At 39.8% G+C, this 13,118-nt stretch overlaps 2 protein-coding genes across 21 annotated transcripts in view; one reads left to right on the forward strand and one right to left on the reverse strand.

Annotated features, from left to right (window-relative positions):
- LOC121876792 (transmembrane protein 183-like) overlaps positions 1-1,513 on the reverse strand; it is a 9,071-nt gene extending 7,558 nt beyond the window's left edge. For 2 of the 5 annotated variants that reach the window (XM_042382192.1, XM_042382188.1), the window contains exon 1: positions 1,321-1,487. The gene's annotated coding sequence lies outside the window, so the exon portion shown is untranslated. Of the gene's footprint in view, positions 1-1,320 lie in introns of all 5 variants that reach the window. The other 3 variants (XM_042382189.1, XM_042382190.1, XM_042382191.1) reach the window with 3 other exon arrangements.
- A 6,174-nt stretch (positions 1,514-7,687) lies between these two features.
- The window catches only part of LOC121876871 (liprin-alpha-4-like), a 126,069-nt gene continuing 120,638 nt past the window's right edge, over positions 7,688-13,118 (forward strand). For all 16 annotated transcript variants that reach the window (XM_042382389.1, XM_042382374.1, XM_042382378.1 and 13 more), the window contains exon 1: positions 7,688-8,225. In XM_042382389.1, coding sequence (XP_042238323.1) covers positions 7,977-8,225 — 249 coding nt within the window. In that variant the 5' untranslated portion in view covers positions 7,688-7,976. The remainder of the gene's footprint in view (positions 8,226-13,118) is intronic.

Here is a 13,118-nt window from a genome sequence, read left to right on the forward strand (position 1 = left end):
AGTTCAGTGGTCCTTCAGTTAACGGACGGTTCGGTTAACGAAATTTTGGTTAACGAATTAGCTCCCATAAGGATTTTCAGTTCAATTAACGAACAAAACTTCGATTAACGAAATCTTTACGACAAACACGTTTTGTTGTGCGCATCAGCTGATTGGCTAGTCCGCCAATACAGTAATCGGTTCTATGTTTACACCCGTTTCCAGTGGGGTAAATATCAAGAAGGTTGTGCTCTTTAATATTTTTGCATTTTTATATTGAAATTATAAGTCATTTTAAAATTTACTTATATTGATATTATATGCAGTACAGGGAACTAGTTTTTTGTGCACCCATTAGCCGTTTAACTCACCCGCCAAAGCATCTCTGTTTAACTTGGTTTACAGTGGAGGAAACATCATGTTTGTTGGTCTCTTGAATACAGAGTATTTTTATGTTTTTACATTAAAATTATTGGTCATTCTGAAATTTAGTTAACATACTGTATTGATAATATATAGCGCAGTGCAGTGTTGATTTAAATAAAATAATCTTTAATTACAGCTACTGAACTTAAAATTTTATTGGTGAAATTACTGCATCAAGCATGGGTCCAACATTCTACATACACACCTCAAAGTAATTGTACTGTACTGCATTTTGTTTATACTTTGAATGTACTCTTCTGTGAGTTGGAACCATTCAATTGTTTAAAGATCGCGGCATTGTTCCTTTACATAGAGACTGTTCATTTATTTTCTTACATTACTGTATTTTCATCAGAGTTCTAATTTGATAATCATTTATTGTGGAACCCTCCAACATAGTAGTTCACTCCGTCGCCCAGGCTCCTTAGAGCTGATGCGCCCGGATCATCTCACATCCAGAAAGTGCCTCAAATTTCACCATATCATAGCAAGTTGTTTCTGTTTAATATACCGGGGGGTCCGTGGGGCTCTGCCCCCAGGTAAGGTTGGGTAGGTTTGTTTGGTTAGGTTGGTTAGGTCTGTTTTTCATACCCACAAATGTTAAGTAATGTTTATTTTTAACATATTTCCACAAACTACAACAGTCTCCACAATAATAGAACAGTGAAAATCCGGTGTTTTCATAATTTTTTTCGATCAATTTCGCTCATTGGTTAGTCCTATATAATTACCACTTTTAACAAACACTAGAGGAAGGTAAAAATAGGAAAGTTGCTATTCCCATATAAACTTTTTTTAATAAAACGTTTTTAAAATTCAACCAGAATAACACACACACACGTAGGCGTTTGTATCACAAAACTATATGATGGACATTTAAACACGTCCCAATCATACTTGACAACCGAGTTTTACCTCAAAAAAAGTTATTTATCAAATAACACAAGCACATATTTAAGTAACGCGACACTAATTTACTCGAGAATATCACTGAGTTTCTATGAAAAGTTAAATCAAGAGATAATGTTATTTTAATCACCACACACTTGTCAACCTCTGCCGCCGTCTGTCAAGTGTTGTAGTGTAAACAGAGACGCCGCGACGTTAGCCTTAGGACAACATGCCCACTATCCCTTGTCTTTTACTTTTATCCTCTTCGCTACTGATCGGCTCGTTAGCTGCTTGGATGGTCGGTCACGTCTCTGTTACACACTGTTGGCAAGTACCGAACATGTACTGGCTCCAGAATGTGTCTTTACCTGTGCCAGTATTGACCAAGTCTTGTTTTGAATGAGCTCGTTTTTATTTACTTATCATCCAAACAACATTTGTGGAAAAAGAACGAAATCGAACAACTGCTTCTGGTGTTACCCGTCTCCTCCACTATTACTAATAAATATTAATTTTACGATCATTTAATATGAAATGTAACGGTAATCTTTTTTAGTCTGGTGAGGAACAGGCTATTTCAATATGGAAACCCCTATTAATGTGTGTGGTTTTAAGATATTGCTGTATGTTAGGAAGCAGGGAAGTGATTTGTGAAGAGCTGCAGAAGGATCTCTGTGAGTTCCCAAGAATGGTTAAAGAAGTGGCTGCTGAGATTCAATGTCACGAAGTGTAAGAGGATGCACCTGGGGCGTACCAACGGTAAGGAAGCGTAGCATATGTCCCAATGGGGTGAAGAAACTGCACTATTTGAGACTAAGTGTGAGAAGGACCTAGGTGTGTATGTTGACAATGAGCTGAAGTTCTCGGGCCATTGAGAGAAGAAGGTAAATCAGGCAAATAAATTATTGGGTCTTATAAGAAGGTCGTTCAGATATCTAGACGGTCCGTCCCTCGTAACGATCTTCAAGAGTGAAGTGCTTCCCCATCTGGAGTACTGTCACCCCGTCTGGTCCCCGAGATATGCTAGGGACTGTCAGTTGGTTGAAAATGTTCAAAGGAGAGCCACCAGACTGGTGCCTGCACTTCGGCACCTCAACTACCCTGAGAGATTGGAGCACCTGAACTTGCATTACTGATACTACAGACGGGCAAGGGGCGACCTAAATTAGGTGTATAAGCATCTCAAGGGGCACTACTTAGTCGAGTGTCCTTACTTGAAGCTGGCGGACGCTCGCCCCACAAGGGGTCACAGCCCAAGATTGAAGAAGCCGACAAGTCCAGAAAAATGTGAGGGCAAACTTTTTCGGAGTGAGGGTTGTGAACTCTTGGAACAATCTGCCAGAATGTGTTGTGACGGCACCGAGTGTGAGCTCTTTCAAGACCAGATTTGACCACACTGGAGCAGGTTCAGGTACATTCAGGAGCCGGTGCATGCCCAGTACCTGCCAACAGTACGTAACAGAGAGCCAGTACATGACTAGTACTTGCCAACAGTGCGTGACAGAGACGTGACCGATCGCCCAAGCGGCTAATGAGCCGATCAGTGGTGAAGAGGATAAAAGTAAAAAGTGACACACTAGACAATTGGTCTAATAGCATGTCAGCATATTCTGCAAGGCTCTCGTGAAGTTGGACTGGGGTGGATGACTTGTTAATGGCTCTAATTTTGTTCCACACTTCTGCTTGAGTGATTGTTCTATTAATCCCCTGTAAGAATTGTTCCCATTAGGTGTTTCTCATCTGACCTTTGAGTTCACGAAATGCTCTGTTAGCTTTGAGGAATGCCAGGAGGTTATCACTAGTTTTATTTTGCTTATAAATTTTGCCAAGGTTTTCTACCTTCTCTCCTTCTTTGATGAGGATGGGGTCCTGTGTCCACAGAGGTGGTCTAGTGCTGCCCCCCTTCCTCCTTGACTTGTGATTAGTGTTCCAAATGTTCCTCCTGTTTAACCATTTTCTTATTTAAATTAGAAAACGTTTTGGGGGGACTAAAAGTTTATTTTTACAGATAAAAATCTTATTATAATGAATCGTATATTAATTTATTAAAATTAAGTATGTTAATTTTATATTGTCATATACAATATATAAATAGCTGAAAATATTAGAACACATTATTTTTAAATGTGTTAATGATTTAATGTATGAGCTCAAAATGATTACCGGGTAGAGCAGAACCGCTACGGCATTTCTTTGCTACCAAAGCTAGACTTCAGAAGTTAGATGCCCTGATGCTTGGAGAAGGTATGCTAGTGATTGTCAATTGTGTTCTGACCTCGCTAGGAGAAAGGTCACGGCAGACTTAGCTCCCGGGGATAAATTGTCGGTAATGGCTAGTGCTACTTGTGGGGTTGTGCCCTTCTGAGGGCTGAGCTACTGGCCGAGTTAGTGAAGGTCAAAGAAGAAAACTTGAAATTAAAGGAAGTGAGAGCGAGGATGAAGGAAGAAGACACGATACAAGGAAAGCCTGTAGGGTTATGGTGATATTGGTTCACACTCAGGATGGGATGGAGAAAGGAAATTCACAATGTGCTCACTGTACACATATTATATTGGATGTGCAATGCAGCTTGTTACTGGGTAGGTAGCATGGTAATAAGCGTTGAGTAGAGAGAGCTGGGTGGTGAGGGTGCCCAAAGTGAAGGCACGCGGCTTGAGGGACGCCAAGGTCGCTGGCGGGAGCGGCGCGGAGGTGTTGCTTGCTGGTGGCACTGTGTAGAAAGAGGCTGGTCACAGCGGTGTCAGGCCTTATAAGGCGGGGGTAGGCGTGGGTAGATAGTTGACCCCCGCTCCGTGGGCGTCGCTGGAGGCGTAGGCTGGGGAATTCGAGAAGGTTCGGTGCTTGTAGGGGAGGAATCCACTACAAGCCCATGTCTGACGAAAACTCGGGCAAATGGAAGGTTGTGAGGAGAGGAACGTCCAAAGTGGTAGTGAGAAAAGACGCCAAGAAAAACGACAACAGCTAAGTGTAATAACTCTTTTAGTCCTTTGATAGACGAATTGGACGTTACCATAGTCAGGGACAGGGCTGACAAGGAAGGTACGAATACCTTAATTGTTGGCGATTCCCAGGTACGGTACCTCGATAGAGCTTTTTGTGGTAAAAATAAAAATTGGATGAGGGTGTGTTTACCAGAAACTGGGGTGGGGGATATAGTTGACAGGATGGACAATATCTTGTCTGGTAATGGAAACAAACCCATTATCTGCCTCAGTGCAGGAGGCAATGATATTGGCCGGTGTAGGAGTGAGGAGCTCCTTGATAAGTTTAAGACAGCTATTGAACGTATTAGGTTGAAGGGAGGGATCCCTATCATATGTGGTGTCCTGCCTAGAAGGAGAGTTGGCAATGAATGGTTGTTAAGGGCAGTTGGTGTCAACGGCTGTCTTGGCAGATATTGCAAGTCGATATCAGTCCCATTCATTGACAACTGGGACAACTTCTACGGCAGAAGGGACCTTTATGCTAGGGATGGGGTGTCATCCCTGGCTGGCTCTCTCGAGAGGGCAGTTCAAAAGATGTCGAAGTTTTTAAACTGCTAGGGGAACATATGGACACGGAAGTGGAGGAGACTGCAGTAGGAGCGGGTAAACAAAGTGAAAGGTTACAGGGAAACAGTGCTAGGGATGAGGACAAAATTAAACTAAGAAGTGAGTTAAAAACTAAACGCGCCAAAGAGAGGACTCGGAACATGACTAACTTAAATATCTACTACGCAAACAGTAGGATTATGAGAAACAAAATGGATGAAATTAGGGCGTTGGTATGTACCGAGAAAAAAAATCGATATAATAGCATTCACCGAAACATGGATAAACTTAGACTCACGAGAGTTACCTGCCGAATACCAAATTGCAGGTTACAAATTATTCCATGCCGATAGGCAGATTAGGAAAGGAGGCGGAGTGGCATTACCCTGTATATGCCAGGGATAATCTGAACTGTGAAATAAATAATTAAATAAAAACTGAACTGAATACAGAAATAATTTGGACAATTAATCGATGGTAGGGAAAAATTAATCACATGAGTAATATATAGACCTCCTAATCTTGATAGAGTTAATGAGCAACTTATTTGGGATGAAATGTGCAGGGCTTCCATACATAGCAATGTCTGTATAGTTGGCGACTTTAACTTTAGCCAAATAGATTGGATTGACCTTACAGGTGACTCAGAATCAGATGATTTTCTTGAAACAGTTCAGGATTGTTTCCCAAGTCAACATATAACCGAACCCACCCGGGGTAATAATATACTCGATTTAGTTGTCAAACAGAAAACCTTGTAGGGTTTCGTGATATTCCACTACAACCTCATTAGTAATGTTGAGGTAGGGAACGAACTTGCCAACAGCGATCACAAAGAAATAAGATTTCAATTAAGATTTAATGGCAGTCGCAAGGAAAATTCCACTAAAGTCCCAGATTTCAGAAGGGCAAACTTTGATGGGTTGAAAAGGCAGCGTGAGGTGACCTCACTTTACCTGGAGACCTGACGACGATATCCACACAATATATGACGGTTGAAGATGACCTGATCACGAGATCTGAGGTTGACGAGTTCTACAACAATTTAAATAATGAGTTACTTAATGCACAAGTGAGAGTTGTGAACTCTTGGAACAATCTGCCGGAGATTGTTGTGATGGCACCGAGTGTGAGCTCATTCAAGGCCAGACTTGACCAACGCTGAAGCAGGTTCCGATATATTCAGGAGACAGTGCATGCCCAGTATCTGCCAACAGCGCATATCGGAGACGTGACCAACCGCCTAAGCGGCTAACGAGCCTATCAGAAGCGAAGAGGATGAAAGTAAAAAGTAAAGTAAGACAACCTCTTGATGACCTCGTACATGTTGCGAATGTAGGATGGTAGATGATGCACATATTCAGGTTCTTGCAGTGCACGGTGATAAATAAGAACTTAGACACCATGCTTGTAGCAACTCATTTTAAAACTACAGTCGTAATCTTAATATACTACATTATTGGAGAATAGGGACCAGTTCTTGAGTTCTGTGTCAGTAAGTGAAGCAAGGGTAGCATCAGATGTCGTCAAAGTAGATATAGATTTCTCAAAACTCCTGGACCTCGTGAGCCAAACACTATCGTGCAGTAGCCGAACACCTCCCCTTACACCCCAGGGAATGCCCCCACGTTCGCTTGACTACCAAAGAGTGTTTTTTAGGTGATGAAGACCTGGACATACAAACCCGAAGCTTTCATCCAGAAAAAAAATGAAGTAAGTTTCTTGGACAATCAGTTAGCAAGAGTTCTTGAGGGGCGATGCAATGAAAGCGTGTACATGGAAGATGGGGTCAAATAAAGGAAATATAACTAAGGTACTTATACTATCAAAACAGGAGCGAACACGTTAAATTGGTTTTACATAAGAGAAATTTAGATTTAGGAGGGAAATAAAGTCGTGAATGAGTGGAACAATTTACCAGAGACCTTCTTTAACTCGAACTCATTGGGAAGCTTCATGTATAGGTTGGACATAATACGAGTATACTGTATATGAGTGATAAGGGTTGGGTGTAAACAAGGCTACCCAGTATGGTCCAATAGGCCTGCTGCAGTTTTCTTCACTCTTGTTCTTAAGAGTTTCCCAGTCGGTAAGCCGGGGGCCCCTCTCGCCTCCTCCATCATCAGGTTTATGATAATGATCACCCGATGTTGCTTTTCTTTTTCGAGTATAACCATCAGCTGTGGATCTGTTGCTGATATATATATATATATATATATATATATATATATATATATATATATATATATATATATATATATATATATATATATATATATATATGCGCGCGCGCGTGTGTGTGTGTGAGGAACACATGATAACACCGGTAAATAAAACTATAAGGAACGTAACACAATCTTACTAGTTATTGCCACACAACCTTTACAAGAATACGTGACGCACGACTCCACTCTCTGCCAGTAACTCTTGAATTTCTCATGCCATACACTCCTAAACTCTATTTATATATTTCCATTGCATTTTTCACATTAGATGACATGCAAAGCGGCTGAAACAGCAGACAACTGATACACTGTGCACTAGGTAAGTTAAAAACTGGGCTGTGTTGACGCGGAGGATTATTTTGAACATATAAGACAGTACCTTTCATTCATACAGTCCCGCTGTAGTACACATCAGGCCACCACTCTCGTAATTATGGGAAACTGGAATTACACTTTTTACTCAATAATCTAGTTTTGGAGGGTCAAATCGTGCCTTTTGGATATTTTAAGAATTATATATTGAGATGGTGTACAAAAGCATGCTTAAAGTAAGATTTGGGAAGGGGAAGGAGTGGCCAGAGAGGGAGACGAAGACACAGCCCGGAGTCTCGTACACGTATTCGAACATGGTGAGACAGAGGCAGTCTTGAAAATGGCCGACGCTCGATAGCGGCCAGGTCAGACAGGCAGCTAACTTGTTGTAATTAGTGAATGATATCGTGACTATGGAGTGCTCAGTGTGGTGCTCAGAGCTTGTGAATGGTCGCTGTGTTAAGTGGGTCCGCACTGTGCTGGCTTAAGATATGAATATGACGATGAAAATAGCTGTGAAGTTAGTGTGAAGGCGGTGGTAGCCAGTCGATGGTCACACTCGGTGAAGGTTTGAAGTAATATTACGGCCAAATCGCCTGAATTTCTTCCAAGATGTGGAATATGATGTGTGATGTTATGCCTACCATAGCTGAGGACAGCATCTCCCAAAGGGGATCTCAATTTAGCGGAGATGACGCTAATTTTGAACAGCTTATGGTGTCGATGCTTGACGAGAGAGACAAGCTTCTAGATACGATCCGAGAGACCCAAGAGAGGCTCAGTGAGTTAGAAACCAAATACCAAGAATTAGAGAAGGAGAGAGATAGTCTACAGCGGCAGCTGGACGCCAATCTTCCTCAGGTAAGTGAAGGAAGGTGAGGTATCGGGGAGGCTCTGCCGCTCACCCTCCTCAATGATCCATTTTCTCTGATGCCAAGTTAGGGTGCGGACCCGGAATAATCCTCCCTGTGTTTTCTCGCATTCCTCTTATTCCCGCCCCTCCCTAGTCCTGCCTGGAATTTTGTGGAATTACCCTTGAATAAAGTGAGTCAGAGAGATGATAATATATGCAGATGTGGGCAAAAGGGCGTGTTAAGAGATAGGCAGGGCGGTGGAGGGCGGTGAGCTGATATATTGATGAAAAACGAACGGCACGCAGACGCGGCCCTGCTGCAATTTTAACATTTATTTTCATAAATATTCGATCTTGTAATGTAGACAGAATGACGTCGGAGATACTAATAACTTGGAAGTCATTTGAAGGAATATCGGGTGTTAGGGCGGGAGCAGTGGCAGTGGAGAGAGATGCAGGGCGTTTGGCATGAGTCTCGCCATGACACCATTGACGGTCATGGCGAGAGTGGCGGAAAAGCGTAAACATCTCTGGCCTGTGTCACCCTCCCGACCTGCCCTACCCCACCCATCATCACCTCTGTTATGACTTATTGCCACTTTATAGATACATATTACCATTACTTGTATCTCATTCTCTTCTATGTACACAGTTTTACACATCAATTATACAACATTTATGTTTACAGTACATTACTGTACAGTATATAATAATGCACACACACCAGCATTATTTATAACCACCTGTGTAATTCTTTAATCTCAAATATATTACAGTAATGAAGCCTCTAAACCATTCAATTGTTTACATTAATGGCTGAAGCTGTTCTGATTACATTGAAAATACTGATGTTTGATTGTGCCACATATTCAGTGTTCATTACATCATCAGTAAGGCTTATCTCTTTCAGTGTTACAGTGTGGTCCATCTAAACATTCTTTACTGCCGTATTAGGCTATTTCACACAGCATAATACATATAGCAGTAATTACAACTGTTATAGACACTTTAAACAAATATTTTTGAATGGCTAAAAACGTGTAATCTTTACTTTCTGTATGAACATTTAATCAACAGTCAACCAAATAACTTGGTAAACTTGCACTTCAGTGAAGATCCTTGTTGACATACTGTATTGTGACAGCTCCTATATTTCTTTAAACATCTCCGTCAAAACAATTATCGAATACAGTAATATATAAACTACGATTTAGTCAGTATAAGGTATACAGTATATTTGTGTACTAACATATTCATTCTTTTCCTTATTTGTTATTAATTATCTGAAAGTTGTTGTTATCATTCATTTAATTAATCATTATTCAGCAACAGTGAACTAATAGCTTATATTCAAGAACAAGGGAAACATAAATTCAACAAATATAAAGTAGTTCTGCATAAGAAAGTGTTATTGATAACTCATTGACTCCTCAGTCATTTACAAGTACTCTATATATAATAATTAGTCTCACTCATCCATTCACAGCCACATTATAAATATGACCCACTTGGAGCATGTGCATGTAATTAAATTCACACCTTCAATTGTGAGCTGATTTATTTAACATCAATCCAGTGGTTATGGGAAAGATCTCTGTTTGCCTACGTTCATATCACCTTCCATAACGAAGTCCTCCCATGTTTATAAGTAGCTTTGGCAGTCAGGGCTCTCCCCATACTGTTATCAAGCGTAAAGTAATATCTTATATTTTATTAACAATACTGTACAGGTAAGTATATCTCAATATTCTCATTCTTTTCACACATCATTAAATACTTTATGAGTGAGAATGCAATATAATCCTCGTCTCTGTGTGCTGTACAGTGTATGAGGACTGATGGCAGATTTGGCATTTGTATAATGAAATTTTGCTGATCAGTACCATAATCAATGTGTACTATACTGTAGTACCTGTAGTGCGTTTCTTCACTTGGATATATTTCACATAAGAAGCCCTGTTACCTGCTTAACATTTTAATTAAGTTTACACACTTTAAAACCTTAAAATTGGAGATACAGGGTATATGGATCAGGAATATGTAATAGAAGCACTTTCCCCATACTGCATTGTAATTTTTATCAATTTGTAAATAAACTGAACCTTGATCAACACCATCACACCTGAAATAATTTTGCTTATTACAGCACCAGGTATATGCAGTAACTGCCAGGTATTTTTTAAAGCATAACATATCTCACATATGGGGCCTCAGCACACTCATTATTTTTGATAAATTAATTTATAATTATGTTTGCAGACAATAAATGAAATTACAGTTGTTAGGCTGTCAAACCTTTTTCTAAGCAGCGGTTTTCAATCTTTTTCTCACCAGATACCCCTCTGAGCTATCAGACTTTTGAGCCATACCCCCATTACTGAGACACTGAATATATACAGTATTGGTACTACAATACATTAACACTAATTCAATATAGAATCGTACTACACTGGATGTTGTAAATTTGCTGAAATTGTAATTACTTTATTTAGAAAATAAGCATTAACAATCAATAAACAGTAGAATGATTCAGTACTACCCTGGATATTGTAAAATTGTTGGAATGATATTACTTTATTAAGCAAGTAAGCATTAACTGTACAGTATAGTATAGCTATTAATTTTCACCAGCCCTCAATGTGCCCCCTGGAAACCTTCCTTCATACCCCTGGGGGTTTGCAAACCCCTGTTTGAGGACCCCTAACTAAGTATTAAGCCAAATATGGTCTCCTATATTATACCTAATCATTCAAAGTTTTTCCAATTTCTAGCTTCCTCAGCCTTTTTCAAGTGTAGCCTTACACTTACAGCAGTATGCTACTTAAGTGTCACACTGAAGTGGCATGGCATTATGTCATTGATTTGCTTATAAATGCTGTACACCAAAATAAAAGCTACTGTACAGTATTACATTCTCATTCATAAAAAATAATATTACTGATGACTTGTGGATAAGTGTTTTACAAACACTGGGTATAATATTTCTAATACCGGTAATGTGAAATATTATCAATCACCAGACAGCGATGTCACGAGGGCAGTAAGAAGACAGCTGAGCATTGTTCTTCATTTTGTAGCTACAGGATGGTACTGTACTTGCATAACAGTTGAAACCTCAACAAAAATAAACTTTACCTGTACTGTAGGGCATTTATAACTTATATTACCGGTACTGGTATTTTGTCCTATAACATAAGTATGCATGCCTACCCATGAAATGAATGACAGTAATACACTAATTTGTATGCAGAAGGAGTAGTAGCACTGTACAACTGAGAACAAACACTGTTTTTCCTTGTTTATAACTATGATATACAGTATTGTTAAATAACAGACTCAGTGAAGAAGGTCACCATTTTTTTGGAATGTTATATTTTGACAAGATCAATGTTATGTTTGTTTTAATGAAAAGAATGAAGATTTGGTAACTAAGCAAGGAAAAACAGACTGTAAACTAAAGAAAACAACACTGACATTGTTCTTACAAAGCAGAATGCAGGGCTAAATCATAAATGATATCAGGCATCATAGAATCAAACCATACAAATAAAAAGATAAACTAGGGTCATTAGGTAAAGTTGGTTTGGTTTGATTGGTTTGCACTGTATCATCTTTATTGACTTATGGGTGCAAGGGAAAATTCCATTTGAAAAGAAGACCACAAAAATAAACCAAGCTCACTACTTATAGGGAATGTTGTGGCTTGTTGGATACAGCACTAACTTCTTGTCTTTAAGGTTGCTGGTTTGTTCCCTCAGCTCACTTAGCTGTGAATGGTTATCTCGTTAACAGTAAGGGAAAGTGAAGGGAGTTGAGTGCAGTGCTGGCCATGCTGCCTCCTTGTGTACCATAGAAAGGTAAAGTCTACAGTGGTTAGTGTCTGCATTGTCCTAATGGGCTGTTAGACCTACAAGACCCACTTATTATTCATACATGATAGAGTTGTGGTAACTGAGTGAAGATACTGTACAGTGCTTGCTTTCTGTTCTTAGGATGGTTGGATCGTGCCCTGGATATCCAGTTCACCCAGCTGTAAATGGGCACTAGATTTTACAGCAGGGAACATGAAGGTAGTCGATTGCAGTGCCAGCTACACTGCCACAATGTGTACCATAATGATTTACAGTTATGTATTGTGGGTTCCATCCATACTACCCTAAACGGGCCGTCAGGCCTTTGGATCTCCCTTTCGCTTTCATAACCCAAATCGTAGGATGGCGTTGGTTAGCTTAATTAAGTTTGAATGGTTCTTGTGGTCTTTATAAACAAATTTCAGACTCGGTTTTTCTTGCTCCTGCTCTAGATTCGTTTTACAGTAAATCCCAGTTAAATCGGACAAAATAGGGGTAAGCGAAGCCAGAATTTTGTGAATTTCTGTATTTTTCGTGAATGGCTTTCTTGGGAACGAATTAAAAGTAATTTACAGCCAATTTAAGTAGATGCAGTATTGCTTTTATGACCAGCTTGCGAATATTAATAGTTCCCTTTTGTATTTCTTGTTCCATTAAACATGAAAAACAAGGACATTCGCAAAACACTACCTTAGAAAAGCATAAGAATTACGAGATAATCTGTTTACACTGTGGAGGCCAAGGTGTGGCAAGCGAAGCGGCGGCTACTTCAGTTTATCAGCATTGTTTGTTTGTGTATGACATTATGCATTCATTCGTTTTGGTCTTTGCACCCACCACTTGCAATCGCTGTGATGATGAAATGGGGAGTACATTAATCATAGAAGTATTTCCACCGTATACAATTTGTAGGTCGAGAGACATGTGGATCATCAGTACAGTAAATAATTGACCGCACCTGAGGTGCGTGTCCATCACCCAGTGGACCAGAATGTTGTATTATGTAATATTCTAGAATTTTCTGATATTTGTGGGTGGAATCTGGATGCA

Source organism: Homarus americanus, unplaced genomic scaffold (assembly GCF_018991925.1).
Source record: "Homarus americanus isolate GMGI-L3 unplaced genomic scaffold, GMGI_Hamer_2.0 scaffold50281, whole genome shotgun sequence".
In the NCBI taxonomy this organism is placed as follows: domain Eukaryota; kingdom Metazoa; phylum Arthropoda; class Malacostraca; order Decapoda; family Nephropidae; genus Homarus; species Homarus americanus.